The sequence below is a fragment of the Quercus suber genome, unplaced genomic scaffold (assembly GCF_002906115.3).
Source record: "Quercus suber isolate HL8 unplaced genomic scaffold, Cork oak 2.0 scaffold_14, whole genome shotgun sequence".
Taxonomy (NCBI): Eukaryota; Viridiplantae; Streptophyta; class Magnoliopsida; order Fagales; family Fagaceae; genus Quercus; species Quercus suber.
Window position 1 is genome coordinate 1832499 of NW_027069479.1, and position 17264 is coordinate 1849762.

A 17264-nucleotide genomic window follows, 5' to 3' on the forward strand; every position below is an offset into this window, starting at 1 on the left:
AATTGAGAGAAGAGTTTCGAGATTGGATTATTCCTCAAAAACATGATTCATTACATGATATTCAGCATTGTGAATCTCATGTTGGATAAATAAATCTAATTTCTCTTATTTTTTATTGGAATAAAGCTAATTTCTAATATGCCATTGTGTAATGCCATATTGTGTACAAATAAAATAGTTTTTAATTTGCTTGAAATTTTTGGTTGAGGTAGAATTTTAAATTTCTTCACTATAGTAGGTATTGATTTTAGGATAGAATAAAAGAAATGTAAAAAAAAAAAAAAAATGATCTCTTCAAAACTTGAATATATATATATATATATATATTATACTATTAGTTAGAGAAAGATGATCTCTTCAAAACTTGAATATATATATATATATATATTATACTATTAGTTAGAGAAAGATAGCTCTAAACCGATTTGGTAGTAAATTTTTTCTTTACCAACATCATAATTATCAAATTTTATATTTAGATAAAATAAATAGAGAAATAAATTTTGTCAGCCTCATGAAATTTTAATAGTTAAACTTTTGAATCCTTATAATTTTCTGCATAGAAGCTTTATTTTATTATTTTATTTATTTATTTTTAGGCTAAAGTGCAAATTACACTCTTGAAGTTTAAGAGGTTTTGGATTTTACACCTTAAAATTTTAGAATTTGAATTTTACTCCTTTAAATTATATTTTGTTTACATCTACAGCCTCTTTACCCATATTTTCTGTCAACTATCACATAAGTTTGTCACATATGTTCAATTCATCCAACAAAATAATAGCACATTAGCGTCATTATGACACGTTATTTTTATTCTACTATGTGACATCGTTCTATTGGATGAATTAATCACACGTGACAATTCCTTATATGGCACATAATGGAAAATATGGATGGAGGGACTATAAATGCAAATGGAATAAATTTTAGGGGATAAAATTCAAATTCTAAAATTTCAAGGTGTAAAATCTAAAAACCCCCAATTTTAAGAGTGTAATTTACACTTTATTCTAGTTTTATTATTAACTATTTTTCCAATTATGACTACTTGAATTAAAATTTATTTGCCACACTTCATATGTCTAATTAAAACTTTAAAACACTACTTCGATTTAAACAAAAGTTTTTCTCAATTAGAAGTTAGAACTCTACAATTCCGCATTTGATATTTCCTCCCTTTGCTAAGAGAGCAATTTTATATATAGATCTAGATGTGTGGCTAAAAGAACTACCACCTAATTTGGAGTCCATGTTCCCAAAAGATTTTAGTCAATAAAAGTTTTCTCGCCTTTTCTTTATTAAAAATAAAAAGTAAAACATTAAAACAATAAATGAATTAAAGTAAAAAGTATAAAGTATAAAAAAAAAATAAAAAAATAAAAAAGATCCTTTTTCTCATCTAAAAAAAAAAAAGTAAAAAGTTATCTCCAATTAAAACGTTAAAATAAAAGATCATACGTATACCATATAGTCAACTACTGTGCCAATTTGTCACTACATGAGTCTAAATTTAGGTGCCAAGCATAATAATACTTGGTATAAAACTTAAAATAATCATTTCACTCATTTATGTAAGGTCATCTTATCATCACTATTGTTGAATGTTTCTGTGTATAAGCACGAGTTACAAACTAACTTTATATATAAGCTAAAATTGAGAGAAAAATCTAATTTGATTCAAAATAAGATTTCAATTGAGATCCAATTTTGCGCCACGTGTCCATTTTAAGTTTTTTAATTTTTGTTCCAAACTAATTATTAATTAAAAAAATGAAGAGTGCAATATTTAATGAACCATACTAAAAAACCAATATTCATACACATAATCTAATCATTTTTTGTGTGTAAAATACCTATGATCTAAACCAGCTTAAGGTTGATCTTGGGATAACATGTGACACTTTAAGATCTAGGTAGGTAATTTGGATGATTCTGCTTCGAACGTTCTTCATATTCGAGGTTAAAGTTTTTGAAGTTCCTAGAGGCTTTAGGGTTTAATTCCAACAAAGCTTCTGTACGTCTGAACCTTCTTTGATGCTGCTGGTGGCGACATGGATGCCTTGGTGTGTTGGTGTCTTCCAAGATCTCTTCCAAGATGTGTCTTGGTGTGTGGAAATGCCTTAGAAAGACTTCTATTTATAGGAGTTTTTTTTTGGGGGGTGGGGGAGGGGTGAGTGACACGTGGCGAAATTTGATTGGTAACACATATCACAGCTTGATTGGAGGAGCTTTATGACTTTTACTCTAAGACCATGGCATCGTTTGATTGGCCAAAATGTCTTAATTTTCAAGGTGACATATGTCAGCACCTGATTGAACTGCTTATGTCATTGCTTACACGCGTGTGATTGATATTTTGCATGCTTTTTTATGTTTTTATTCCAATGATACTTGACAAATTTTTGTTGGTTTTTGAATGGTGATAGTAGAAACTAGTAGTAGTATATGACACTTTGTAATTGGTCATACGTTGTGAACTTGGTAGCATAATGTAGCAGTTTGTGATAGGTTGGGAATTTTTCCCATCTACACCAATTTTGCGTCTCATATTCATTTTAAGTTTTTTAATTTTTGTCCCAATCTAATTATTAATTAAAAAAATAAAGAGTCTAATATTAAATGAACCATACATAAAAACCAATATTCACACACGCATAATCTAACCAATTTTTGTGTGTAAATACCTATGATCTAAACTAGCTTTAGGTTGATCTTGGGATAATATGTGACAGTTTATGGACTATATAATATGCTAGAAGCACTATGTGGACAGCTAATAAGTTTCGTATTAGTACCCAAAAAATTATAAATATTTTTTATTGATCAAATTGTAAGTATATATAAGTAAGTTAATATTAAAACACTGCCTTTTGAAACTGTATAATATAATAATTAAAATAAATGCTAAAAAAAATTATATGAAATTATATATATATATATCCAAAATTCTGTTAAAATAAATTTTATTTAATAAGCTTCAACCTACCACACAACAGAGAGTTAGAGGGTAAGGAAAAACAATTGGGCCAAGTGGCTCTTGACAAGTGAGCGGGTTAGAGGTTACAGCGTAGGTGTCATGTCAACGCAATTACGCAAACTGGCGTGACCAGTTTGGCATTGTGTCATCTCCAGATTGCAACGAGTCTTCACCTCTCACAATACAACAAAAGTCCAATGTACAGAGTAACGTGGCACACTCTAATTGGCATCGACAACATAGGAATTTTGGTCCTTGACTCTCTCCTCCTTAGATTAGATCAAAACAAGTACAGTAGGACTAATCAATGATTGGCTACAAAACCAAATTATACCTTAAAACTAAATCCTAAATCCGCATCGAATTCAGACTTCCAACATTTGAAACACAGTACTATATAGTAGTATATACGCTACTTCGATCACGCTCTCTTTCACTGCGAAAAAACACAGTACTAGGAGTGAATTCACATTTCTCTTAGAGATCGGCCATGGCTTCCCGTTCGAACTTAGTTTACACCGCCAAGCTCGCCGAGCAGGCCGAGCGCTACGATGGTTAGGGTTTTTGTCTATTTACATATATTTATGTGTATATAATTTTTTTTTTAATAAAATAAATGGATATATGTATGTGATTATCTACTCTGTCCTTGTCAAAGTAATCAGTGAAACTTGAGAATTAATGTCTGTGTTTCAGTTGGAAGTTTGAGTTTACTTAATAAATAAAACTGAATTTTGTAAAAGTTGTGTTTGATTCCCGAGAAAATAAGTGTTTGAGAAACATTATTTTCGGACAAAAAATTTTTTTATAAGTTGCTGAAATTCGTTTGATGAATAATTCTTTTGAACTTTCCTCAATGGTTATAATTATATTCCCAGCCAATAAATAAAATAAAATAAAAACAAAAACAGAGACAGAAAAACTTGAGGAACTAATGTTTTGTATTGATTGGGTTTTGTATAAATCTAATGTTTATCAGGGATTTCAATATTTTCAGGGTTTTCGTAATGGCTAGCTCTGCTTGTTTGCTAAGATTGTTTCTTCTTCTTCTTTTTTTTTTTTTTTTTTTAAATGGAATTATCTACTGTGCAGCTAGGGAAATTTATATCATGTTTCTTAGTATAGCTCAAGGGGAAAGAAAAAAAATTGCTCTGTGCATGCAATTTAATATTTCTTGGGATCTTTTTGTTTGTTTGCAAATTAGTCCCTTGAAATTGTTCGAAGAAAATTTGATGTATTTCCTCTTTTATACTTAGTGACTAGGACTTTTAGGGTTTTCTCTAATTCAATCCTCTATTTACATATCTTTATGTGTGTATATTTGTTTATTTATACACACACACACACACACACACACACATATATATATATATATTTATATTTATATATCTGTGTGTGTGTGAGAGAGAGAGATTTTCTACTCTGTCTTTGTCAAAGTTATTAGTGAAACTTGAGATTAATCAGAGCATCACTTTATGCGTATGTCTATGTGTGTGTTTCAATTGGAAGTTCGAGTTTCATTAAAAAAATAATTAACTGAATTTTAAAAAAAATTATTTTCTTGGGGGTTGGATTTTTTTTTTTTTTTTTTTACTTATTCTTCTTCTTAATGGTTTATATCATGTTTCCTAATCAGTTTTCATTATAAAGCTCAAGGGAAAAATTGCACTGTGCAGCTAGGATAATTTATATCATGTTTCTTAATGAAGTTCAAGGGAATAATTGCTTTATGCATGAAATTTATTATTTCTTGGGATCATTTTGTTTGCATGCAAACTAGTCGCTGGGAATTGTTCTGTGAATTGTCAATTTTCTGGCTTCATTTACCTCAAATGGGTTTCATATCCGGTTCCAAGTATACAAACAAGCCAAGCGACTTCCTTAATGACTAGGACTTTAGGGGTTGTTTACTTATCAAGGTTGGAAATTTTGATTCTTTTCTGTGCTTTTTTGCTTATATTTTAACAGAGATGATTGATGCAATGAAGAATGTTGCAAAGCTTGATGTTGAGTTGACAATCGAAGAGAGGAACTTGCTCTCTGTTGGGTATAAGAATGTGATTGGTGCTAGGAGAGCATCATGGAGGATCCTATCCTCAATAGAGCAGAAGGAAGAGGCAAAAGGAAAATTTTTTTTTTTTTTTTTTACTTATTCTTCTTCTTAATGGTTTATATCATGTTTCCTAATCAGTTTTCATTATAAAGCTCAAGGGAAAAATTGCACTGTGCAGCTAGGATAATTTATATCATGTTTCTTAATGAAGTTCAAGGGAATAATTGCTTTATGCATGAAATTTATTATTTCTTGGGATCATTTTGTTTGCATGCAAACTAGTCGCTGGGAATTGTTCTGTGAATTGTCAATTTTCTGGCTTCATTTACCTCAAATGGGTTTCATATCCGGTTCCAAGTATACAAACAAGCCAAGCGACTTCCTTAATGACTAGGACTTTAGGGGTTGTTTACTTATCAAGGTTGGAAATTTTGATTCTTTTCTGTGCTTTTTTGCTTATATTTTAACAGAGATGATTGATGCAATGAAGAATGTTGCAAAGCTTGATGTTGAGTTGACAATCGAAGAGAGGAACTTGCTCTCTGTTGGGTATAAGAATGTGATTGGTGCTAGGAGAGCATCATGGAGGATCCTATCCTCAATAGAGCAGAAGGAAGAGGCAAAAGGAAATGAATACCATGTGAAGCAGATTAAGGAGTACAGACAGAAGATTGAGTCAGAGCTATCAGTCATTTGTAATGATATAATGACAGTGATTGATGAGCATCTTATTCCTTCAGCTTCTGCTGTTGAATCAACGGTGTTTTACTACAAGATGTGAGACCTAGTTTTCATAGAAAATAAGATTATTTTTCTTGGTCTATTTAGATGCAAAGTTTTCTAGGTTATCAAAATCTCTTCGGTTGCAGGAAAGGAGATTATTATCGATATCTTGCAGAGTTCAGGACTGGTAATGAGAAGAAAGAGGCTGCTGATCAGTCAAAGAAAGCTTATGAGGTGCATACTTACATATTATATTTTATTAATAATGTAAATATTTACCTTTGTATATCAATAGATGTACCCTTTTTTTTTGCTTCATTATAAATAAAAACTCTAGTGATGTTGCATATGGAATACTGTTGGAATTTCAAGTCCTTGGTTTTTTGCTTGAAAGATATCTGAATATACCCCTAAACAAAGTGGAAGAAATGTGAGATATTCAGAAAAGCACATGAAATCTTATGCCATTTCTCAGTGAACGAATTTGAAGAATTTTTTATGGTTTTCATGCTTTGTTACTTAGAGAAGGGAAAGCTTATTTGATTCAAGACTCTTATGATTGATGGTTCTGGTTTTGGTCATTATAAAAACATTGTGATTGTGAAAGAACTAGAGGCCCAAAGAGGATCTGCTTTGGATTATTCTTCAATGATGTTGTAGTAGTTTCTTTTTTCAGTTTTAGGTTAGTTGCAAGATCCCCCAAGTAATGTAACAAAAGATTGCTCTTGTTTATTATTTGTTCTTTTTGGTTCTGTAATAGTTTGATGTAGGTGATAGTACAATTTTTCCATCTTTCTAATAATTGATTGGAAGATGGGTCCCCTCCTCCCCCCTTTTCTTTCTCCTATCCCAGGTACACATGTTATTCTGTTCTTGCTTTTCATACTGTTTATTTTCACAGTGTTTCCTATTAACATCTTGTATCTCAGATAAAAGCATGCCCATCTTTCTAGATCCATACATGCATCTGGTTTGCTGATTTTTTTTTGGGATAGAATGCTCACATGCATGTCTCAAAATTATTTTCCTATTTTGATTTTGATTTGATCTCTTTGCAGACTGCTTCCACTGCAGCTGAGGCTGATTTGCCCCCTACAAATCCCATTCGATTGGGTTTGGCATTGAATTACTCAGTTTTCTATTATGAGATCATGCATTCAGCTGAAAGGTTTGTAAAAGTACTATTTTTTGCCCTTAATCTATAGAAATTTGATAAACTTGTCATTTTGATGTTTAAATTGCTTTTTTTTTCCCTTTTTTTCAGGGCCTGCTACCTTGCAAAAGAAGCTTTTGATGAAGCTATCCCAGAGCTTGACAACCTCAGTGAGGATTCGTACAAAGATAGCACCTTAATTTTGCAGCTTCTTAGGGACAACCTCACCTTGTGGACTTCTGAAATCCCAGAGGATGGAGGTGATTTTACTCTCTTTATATTGAATAAACTGACCATACAGGCTGAAAGCAGTTGGACTTATGGTTAAATGATTAAATTCACCATTTCCTAATAGCCTACGCTTTTGGGACAATTGATAACTTATCAAGGTATGAACCAACTGTATTTCGTGGCTATATATATATATATATATTCGAATTATTTTGTTGCTATGGAGAAAATCCACGAGTAAGAGGTATCTCCAAATGGCATCTCTTCATGCATAAAACAATTTTAGGTCCTTCTTGACTTGCCAATTTTAATGAGTGGAGAGTATTTATCATTAAATTCATTTTAACAACTGGTTTGTGCTCATCTGATTTGGTTGGTGCATTACGATGTTACAATAGTATGTTTCCAAGAGCCTTGTGGTTTTGTGATATTGCCTGGATCATTCCATGGGAAGAATATAGGGTTATGTCTCTCTTCCATTGTAGTAAGCAATATATATATATATATAGGGTGTTTTTTAAAAATTGGTCAATGCTCTAGTTGAGATGAACTTTCCCTCCCTAAGGCCAGTTACATCAAGATGCCTTGTTTATAGCAGCTTATACTAGGTTGCCGGGAATGTTACGAATTAAATTAGGCCACCCCTTCTCATTGTGACATCTAAGACTTATATCAAAAAATGAATTTGGTGCCCGCATTCTTTAACAGAAACTATCTTTTAGAGATCTCAAATGCAAAAGAAAACAGGTTTATGAAAACTGACTTCCTCAGGTGTCTTTTCCCTAAAATGAATTTGTTTTTTTTGGATCCCATTTTATTCACCCTTTGCAATCTTAGACAGCAGCAAAACAGAATAGTAGCAGATATCTTGTCAGTACTCTGCTAAAATGGGTTATCTTTTTAATTCTATGAAATGGAGGTGTGAATTAACATGGAAATTAAAGAATAGAAACAATGAAAATACATAAGAGTCAGCACTGACAGCTGCTTAGAGTTGTCACCAAGCAGGACAGAAAACATAGGAGTTAGAGGTTGGCTGGAGTCAGCAGCAAACCGTTGAAAATTTTCAAGAGAAATTTCATTAATCAATCAAACTATAAACTGAAAAGCGAACCTTTGACTCCTAGGTTTTGATAATTCCATTGACACAGGGGAAGTCAATTAAGTAACTCTGGAGTTTTCCAGAAGTGCAGAATGCTTTCCATGTCAATAATCTCCTCTTAATGGATAGCTGTAGCTGAAATTCTTTGTTAGGATGGTTAAGGAGATAAGCAAGAATTTCTATGAAAAACACTGGTGATGATGAAATGGGGAAAAGAAATTTGAGATCAAACACAACAGACCAGTGACTGTTTCACCATTGAGGAATTTGTGAGAGTTACTTGGAGGGAATGGTGTTGGTTATTTTAGATACTCTGTGCCTTTTGTCAAAGTAGTAAAAAAGGACATGTTTATTAAGGAGGTAACAAAGAATATAACTTTGGATAGAATATAATGTGGAAAAGAATACATGTGGCCGATCTTAGTTAGTCTACTAAGGATTCATAGCCGACCCCAAAATTTTGGGTCTAAGGTTTGGATGTCGTTGTTGCTGCTGCTGCTTTTGATATCATTGGACTATATGTGGCAAATCAGTTTGAACATATCTTTCTGACTACTAAATGTGTAAGCCTCTTTTTTGGATTTGTCAGGATTCCCGTTTATGTTTGAATGTTTGTTACGCCTTTTATAAACTGTACATTCTTAAGTAGTCATTCTTATCATTTTTCAGTAAGTTCTTCTTGATGACATCAATGAGCTTAAAATGAAACAGATGTTATAGTAAATCTAGTGCTAGAGATGAAATGAGGATTGGACTGATGGACAACAAGCTTACATAATTTGCTATCTTTTATAAGCAAATTCTACAGTATTTGGGGCCTTTTCTTATTCGTAAATTTTGATATTGAAAAAATGAACCACTGCACAGAAAGATGCATGAGAAGGAAGATTGATGTAGAACAGGGAATATGTTTTAGCAGTCTTTATCATCTTAAGTATGCTAGCAAACAAAGTTTATGATGTAAATTCATATTGTATTATTTGCATTTGCAAAAGGAATCAATCTCTTTCTTTGCAATGGACCAATTATCTTGCTGGTATTTTTCTTCCTCTATGCATCAGTTTTTTATGTTTGTATTTCTTTTCACCTCTTACAACTACAGAAGATGCCCAGAGGATTAATGGCACTGCCAAGGTTGGCGGGGTGGAACATGTGGAGGTGGGTTTCTCACAGATCTCTTGGCTGTCATTTGTATTTTGATGCTTTACTACTCTGTTCATGTTATTTGTTTTTTTTTAAGCTGTCATTAGTATTATAATGTTCTGCTATGTTCATTATATCTTATTGTTCTTCTGCAGTGATGTAAATGGTGGCTTACAACTCTCTGTATCTGGGGATGGAGCATAAGACCTATTCTTGGCTGAAAATAGGGCTTATTGATCTCCTCTTCTTCTTCCTTTCTATTTTTTACTTATCCTTTTTCTTTGGGTGTCATATGATTGTTTGGTTTATTATACTGTGATGTCTGGACATGGTCAGTCCAATTTGCCTCTACTCAATCTTTTCCTTCCAGTCATGGTAAATGGAGTGGCAGAGGATTGACCCAATTGCTTAAGGTGATTTTCTTGTTTTGATGAAAATGCCACAGCCCAGATAGAGCATTTCTATTGTTTGTATAACATGTTTAGCTTTCTACCATACAATATGTTTCTATATATGATGTCTATTTGATCTTAGTTTTTTAGAATTTGATATCCTTGATAAAATTAAACGATCTATTTGTAACATTTTTGGGATTTTGTTGTTGATTTATATTCTCTCAATGAGAATGCATAAAAATTGAAGTTAGTCTAGGTCCTAGTGCTATGCTGAACTGCATTTCAGTTTTCTCAGTTCCAAAGCCAAGGTAAAAGCATGGAATGATGTATGATTTTAATTAAAAGTTAAAACATTACTTGGGGCTGAATATAATTTCTTGGTTGGAATTTGGAACAAAGAGGAATAAATTCTAGAGCAAGTAGTTGAAAGCTGCGATTTGTAGTGGCCAATTTATTGCTCAGTGTAGCATATTCTTTGGCAAAATTTGGTGCTTGATCTTCTCCTCGTATCTCTTCTATTCCAAATAAAGTTTCCATATTTAAACATCTCCTTCAATTTTTTCTAATCTGTAAATAGATATACATACATACGAGTATGTATGTTTGATCATTTTGTTAAATAATAAATAATATTCAATCTCAAATTAGGTTCCCCTTCTGTCTTTTCCTAGTATATTCAATTCCCTTCGATTAATTGAAGATCAGATTCAAAAAAATTAGCGTAATTTTCTTTAGTAGATGACAGTGATACATGTAAATTCTAGATGTGAAAATAATAAATCATGATGAGTTTATCCATGAAAAGCAAAGTATGAAACTAAAACTAAAGGGTATAGCTCAAAAAAAAAAAAAAAAAAAAAAAAAAAAAAAAAAAAAAAAGAAAATGGCTAGACATAAACCAATGGGCTGAAATATTCTTATTAAAAAAAAAAAAAAAAGGCTGAAATATTAACTAAGAAATGGGATAAGGTCCAATAAATAATAAGATTAAAAAAAAAAAAGTCATAAATAATATAAATAGAGTTCTGGTTCGAATTCAATAGATAATTTTGTCTATAATAATAGTCAAATGAACGATTTTATAAAGCTTTTTATTGATCCACTCAAGATTTTGAAAATTAGTTGGTTGAACTTGAAAAGTAACTCGTTAAAATTGAATAAATAGACAATTGAATTGGATTCAATTGGATTGGATATTTGTAGTTTCTTGAAAATTGTGATTCTCACACAAAAAAAGTTTATTGAAAATGGCACAACAATGAGATAGAAAGCAATAAATAAATAAAGAGAAAAAAAAATGCTATTAACTTAGTAAAGAAAGTGAAAAGCAATAAATATTTACAAAATATTTTCAAACGAAATCTTCTAAATATTTATGGTGTAAAATAATCTTTGTAAAAGTTATACTATGTGTAATTTGAACACATCTTATGTCAATTAAGGTTACAAGCTATACTTATTTATGCATGTAAAAAAAGTCTTTCTTTTCCTTTCTCAAAAAACAAATAAAGGTACAATTTATACAATGTGTATTTTACTTCAAACCCCCCTAACCGTGCCTTTGAATTGGAATGGTCAATGTAAAATGAGGTGCATTAATGGGTTTTTTTTTTTTTTTTAAAGAAACAAGTAAGTCAACTTTATTCAGGTAAATCAAGCTGGAATACATCTTCCAAATCAAGTGGTAGCTCTTCTAACCACACGTCAGTATCTGTAGCTAAAACCGCTCTCCTAGCAAGGGAATGGGCTAACTTGTTACCCTCCCTTCCTACATGTTGAAAATTACATACCCACATACAAGTTTTTGCAAACTTAATGTCTTAAATGATGTGCCCAACCAAGGTCCTATTGGGCTTTGGATCATTTATAGCCAATATAACCTTCAGAGAATCTCCCTCCACTTCTGCCTGAAAAAAATGCTAATCTCTTGAGCAAAACTTAGAGCTCTTCTAGCAACCAGCACTTCAACCATGTCTACAGAGCTAGGCAATCTGATCTTTTGACTAAGTGCAGCAATGATCAACCCCGATGAATCTCGAATAACCACCCCCAAACCAGCTAGAGCCAACTCCTCAAAAACAACTCCATCAAAGTTAATCTTGAATAATCCTGCACCTGGGGGCTTCCATTTTATCTCCTCCCTTTGACCATTGACCCAAGGCCTATGAACCTGCACATCTCAGAATTCTTGGAGTAGTTCTGATGCTCGCTTGACAATATCCTCTACTTCCTAGCATTGTTGCTTCTCTCTAATTTTTTTCTTCTATTCCAAATACACCATGCAACCATAGAAAAAAGAGTAGTTGTACCCAATGAGGCTATTGACAGTGCATACATTACCAACTCATTGAAGCGCCTGAAATTTTTTGTTCTTAAAAAACTGAACATGGAATCTGAGAGCCAAATATGTTTTACATGATCACATAACCATAGGCAGTGGATAGCATCCTCTGAGTGTTCATCACATAGATTACACAAGTTGTCCTTAAGGACATGTCTAACATGGAAATTGAATTTTGTTGGTAGGGACTCACCTGATGCTCTCCACATAAAATGCCGAATCTTATTTGGTACTAGTAATTTCCAAATACCATTCCACAACCGTTTACTCTCCACCAAAGTTGATGGACCAGGTTGGCTGATTTGAGCTTCCAAAGCTAGCATATTGTAGGCACTTTTTACAAAATACATACCATCGGATGTCAGGGACCAAGTAAGCATATCCTTACCCATGTGCTCACTAATAGGGGTACTCTTGATGCACTCAGCTTTCCACAAATAAAAATTATGGTCAATCAGTCATGAATTCCACTGATTTGTAGCTGGAATAAACAGATCATCGACATACACCACAGATTGGTCGAACTGAGGAGATAAAACTTTACCTCCCCCTAATAAGTCCAGCCATCGCTGCTCCTATATGTTGATGGATGCCCCATCCCCAATCCTCCACCGAGCACCCTTGCAAATTACCTCCCTAGCCTACAAAATACTATTCCATGCGTAAGAGCATCGAGGATTTATCTCTGCCTCAAAAATATTACCCGATGGGAAATATTTTGCTTTGAATACTTTGTATAGCAGAGTATCCTTTTCATGAAACAACCTCCACCCTTGTTTCCCTAACAAGGCATCATTAAATTTTTGAAAATCTTGAAATCCCATATCACAAAGGGATTTGGATGAACAGAAAGTACTCCATTTAACCCATTGCATCTTCCTGGAATTGTCTTGATTTCCCCACCAAAATTTGCAAATCATTGCTTCGATATCCTTGATTAATCCAACAGGTAGGCAGAACACACTCATCGAGTATGTAGGAATGGACTGAATCACTACTTTGATCATCACTTCCTTGCTAGCTTGTGATAGTAATCGTTCTTTCCAACCCTGCATTTTAGCCCAAATCCTCTCCTTAATCTGATTGAAACAAGTTTTTTTTTGGTCTCCCAACAAAGGACAAAAGGCCCAAGTATTTGTCGTAGTGCTTGATGGCTGGTACCCCCAATAACACCATGATCTCTTATTGAGTTTCAACAGGGGTGTTTATGCTAAAGAACAATGTGGTTTTGTTTTTGTTCACCTGCTGACCTGATGCACCTTCATACCATTCAAGGAGTTGTTGTAACTTTTCACATTCAGTTAAGTTGGCCCTGCAAAATAAAAGGCAGTCATTTGCAAAAAAGAGGTGAGTAATTTTTAGTCCTCTATGACAAATAAAAAAACCTCTAATATCTTCATCTTCTACTGCTTTGTTTAAAATTGCATATAACCCTTCCGCACAAAACAAAAGGAGAAATGGGGATAGAGAATCTCCCTCCCTTAGGCCCCTTGAAGGTTGAATAAAACCTTTGGGTTCTCCATTCACCATAATAGAATATGTTAATGTAGAGATACATTGCATGATCACAGCTACCCAAGATTCTTGAAATCCCATTTTCAAAAGAATTTTCTCCAAGAACTTCCATTCCACCCTATCGTAAGCCTTTTTCATGTCTAGTTTAAGAGCCATAAAACCTTCCTTTCCTGCGCATTGTGTTTTCATGTGATGTAGGGACTTAAAGGTAATCAAAATATTATCTGTGATCAATCTATCTGCAATGAAAGCACTCTGAGCTTCTGAAATTATGGAACTAAGGATAGGTTTTATTTTATTAGCAATGACTTTACTAATGATCTTATAAAGAACATTACATAAATTAATGGGTCGAAACTCTGAGACATTTTCAAGATTATTCACTTTTGGAATCAAGGATATAAAAGTATGATTAATATATTTGAGAAGTGTACCAAAGGTCAAACAAGAAAGAACTGCTTCTGATACATTCAAACCAATGCTAGACCAAAAGTCTAATAAGAGAGGGGAGACATCCTGTTTAGACCTAGAGCCTATAGAGGTGCCATTTGTTTGACTGTTGCATCTACCTCTTCCTAGGTGTAAGGCTTCATCAACTTCACATTCATCTCTGAATTAACCACGGTTTTGACATACTCTAGAACTCTGTCCAGCTCTTGGGTGTTGGTTGAAGTAAATAATTCAGTGTAAAAATCCACAAAAATATTCGACACTACACTTTCATCATACTGCCAAACTCCATCCCAGTCTCTAATCCCTTTGATAAATTTCCTTCTTTTTCTCTGAGTTGCCACTCCATGAAAGAATTTCATATTCCAATCACCCTTGGCCACCCAATGTGCTCTAGACCATTGCCGCCACATCTAGTTCTCCTTATCAAGCAAGACGTTTAGTTCTCTTCTCAGCTATATGACATCTTCATAACTGCCTTTTTTCACTGTTGCTTCTTCCACCTTCTACAGCAATTCTTTTTTCTTGTTGATCTAACTCTTGACATTCCCAAAACTATTCCCCACAACTTCAACATTTTCTTACACTTCTTGAGTTTTTTGGCCACTTTAAACATCGGGGTTTCTTCATGCTGGATTTTCCAAGCGCGTAGCACCGTATCTCCACATCCACTATCCGACAACCACATCTCCTTGAATCGAAAAGGTTTTCTAAACCAACGTTAGGATTCACCATTTGGGTTGAGCATCAAACTAGTTGGGCGGTGATCTGATGAGTAATAGTGGAGGTGTTGAATTGTTGCCGTTGGAAATTTTGGCAACTAGTCATAGTTAGCCACTCTTCTATCCAAACGTTCCTATACTAAATGTCCATGCCTTCTGCTGTGCCATGTAAACTATGGGCCCGTAAAACCTAAATCCACAAAACCACAATAATCTAAGGCATCACGGAAAGCTTGCATTTGATTATGTGGCATTATTCTCCCACCCTTCTTCTCCTCCGTGTGTAGAAGCTCATTGAAATCGTGCATACAACACCAAGGCAGATGTTGCCCATGCAACACCAAGGCAGATGCGGCTTTGCATGTAACATATGGAGCATACACCAAGCTTCTTCCCTCTCATTCGTATCAAGTTCACCATAAAAACCCGTGAAATGCCACACCTTAGTTGAACCACCATTAACTATTGCATCAATATGGTATTTCGAGAAACTATCCACCCACATCGAGATATTTGACTTCCAAAAAAGAGCCAATCCACCACCCTTGCTTTGCCTGGGAACAGTAAACAAACCCACGTATTTAACATTACATTGTATCTTTTCCAATTGTTTCTTCTCAAACCAAGTCTCTGACAAAAAAACAATCAAGGGATCTTGTGCTTGAATAAGTTCTTCAAGCTCTTCTTTTGCACGTAGGTTCTTAAGCCCATAGTAGTTCCAAGCTAGACAACTTACTGGTCTCGGTAGGGCTGAACCTCAGCCTCCATCGTTATCTTAGAGCTTTTGACACTAGCAGATAGTTTCTTCATTAGGGCAGAGTTATCACTATCCCCCTCTTCCTCTCTGGTCATTCTTTTTTTTTCTGAGTAGGCAAGTGCTGCTCTTCTCCAATTTCCCTATCCTGAACAAATCTTTTCCATCCTCGGGTCTTATATTGTATAACTTCTAGGCTGTGGCCTATTTTATGACTACCATTATCCTTTGAATTGGGGCCCAACTCACTTGTGGATCCTGAAGGCCCTACAATTTGGGCTTGTATGGCTACTAGAATGGGTCCATTTGTAATGGACAAGTTTGCTGGATTATCAAATTTTGAAATCTCCGAATCAATTACATTAAAAATCTCCTGAAAATTCGAGTTCCTTCTAAAATAATTCTCCTTAGCTTTTGAATATCCTGAAATCACGAAAACTGATTCCGTAGGTTTATCGCTTTCCAAAAACTCCACCATTGCCCAACCTTGCCGGCCTGAGCTTTGTTACTGATTTCTGGTGCAGCAACCGGCGTCCTTTCCAACCTATGGTCCTCTGTCTCCATCTCCTCTCCATCTTCCTCTGGATCATCGTGAGCCCTATCGCAAAACGTATCTCTTCCATCCTTTCCACCCTTATTACTGAGCATTTTTTCATATTCGAGGGTTGGAGTGCACAACCATGCTCCAAACTATTGATCTTCCTCTATCAAGGTACCTTTGCTTCACACCCATAGCTCACAGTCCTTATCGCTATGCGAAAGCCGGCCACACCAATAGCAAATGCTCGGCAACCTTTCATATTTGAATCAAATCCATCCCACCTCATCATCTTCTCAACAGACTTTATGAACCCGACATAGCAGTTTCAACGTATTCATAAAATTGATGTTGTCTTGATTACCCCACTCCTTTATCCCTTTTTGGACTTCCCCAATAACATTCCCAATCTTTGCTGTTGCTTTGGGATTCATATCACACACTGGTAAGTCATGGATTTGAACCCAAAAAGAAGTTCTATCAAAAGCAAGATCTCGCACAGAAACATTTTTCTCTAGCCTTTGCATAGAAACAAGGTGTTTATCATAACTCCACGGCTCTCCTAATAAAACCCTATCTGCGTTAGACCCCTCGGAGAACAAAAATAGGACAACTTGATTTCCCATATACTTGACATCAAAACGTTTCTTCGTTTGCCAAAGGGGTTTAAATGTCCGAGCAATGGCTTCCATATTCAGCACTCTACGTGTAAAGAATTTTGCAGCAATAACCTTGCCCCCAATCGTCTCTATTGCTCTGATGTTATACTCGTTTCCCCCCTCCTTTGAAAGTGAGAGCTTTTCCCACATCACTGATAGGTTTTCCATGAAGGAAATAGAATCTCAAAACCTGAACTGGAGAAAACTCTCACTTCTTGTTGTACAACAAGGGGAGCTAAACTGGCCTAAACCCGTAGTTAGGCACAACCTTCTACTAAAGCAGCTAGGGTTTGGAGTGGCTTCCTCCTTGCGTCAGAGAAACTCCTAAGATTCGGGGTGCATTAATGGTTAGGTATTAAAAGTATCACAATTAAGAAATAATGCTTAAAGTATTTTTTTCCCCTTTTCAACATTATATACAGAGAGAGAGAGAGAGAGAGAGAGAGAGAGAAATATATTTAATGCGTGGCAATAAACATGGCAAAAAGAGGCTATCAAATTTAAT

General features: G+C 34.4%; 1 protein-coding gene across 1 annotated transcript; it reads left to right on the top strand.

Annotated features, from left to right (window-relative positions):
* The first annotated feature begins 3281 nt into the window (after nucleotides 1-3281).
* On the top strand, nucleotides 3282-9918 carry LOC112037131 (14-3-3-like protein D). Its single transcript, XM_024069941.2, has 7 exons — nucleotides 3282-3534; nucleotides 5504-5810; nucleotides 5903-5990; nucleotides 6815-6924; nucleotides 7021-7169; nucleotides 9345-9400; nucleotides 9541-9918. Exons 1-7 carry the CDS (start codon nucleotides 3471-3473, stop codon nucleotides 9541-9543), a joined length of 777 nt encoding a protein of 258 aa, XP_023925709.1. The 5' UTR covers nucleotides 3282-3470; the 3' UTR covers nucleotides 9544-9918.
* Nucleotides 9919-17264: the final 7346 nt, after the last annotated feature.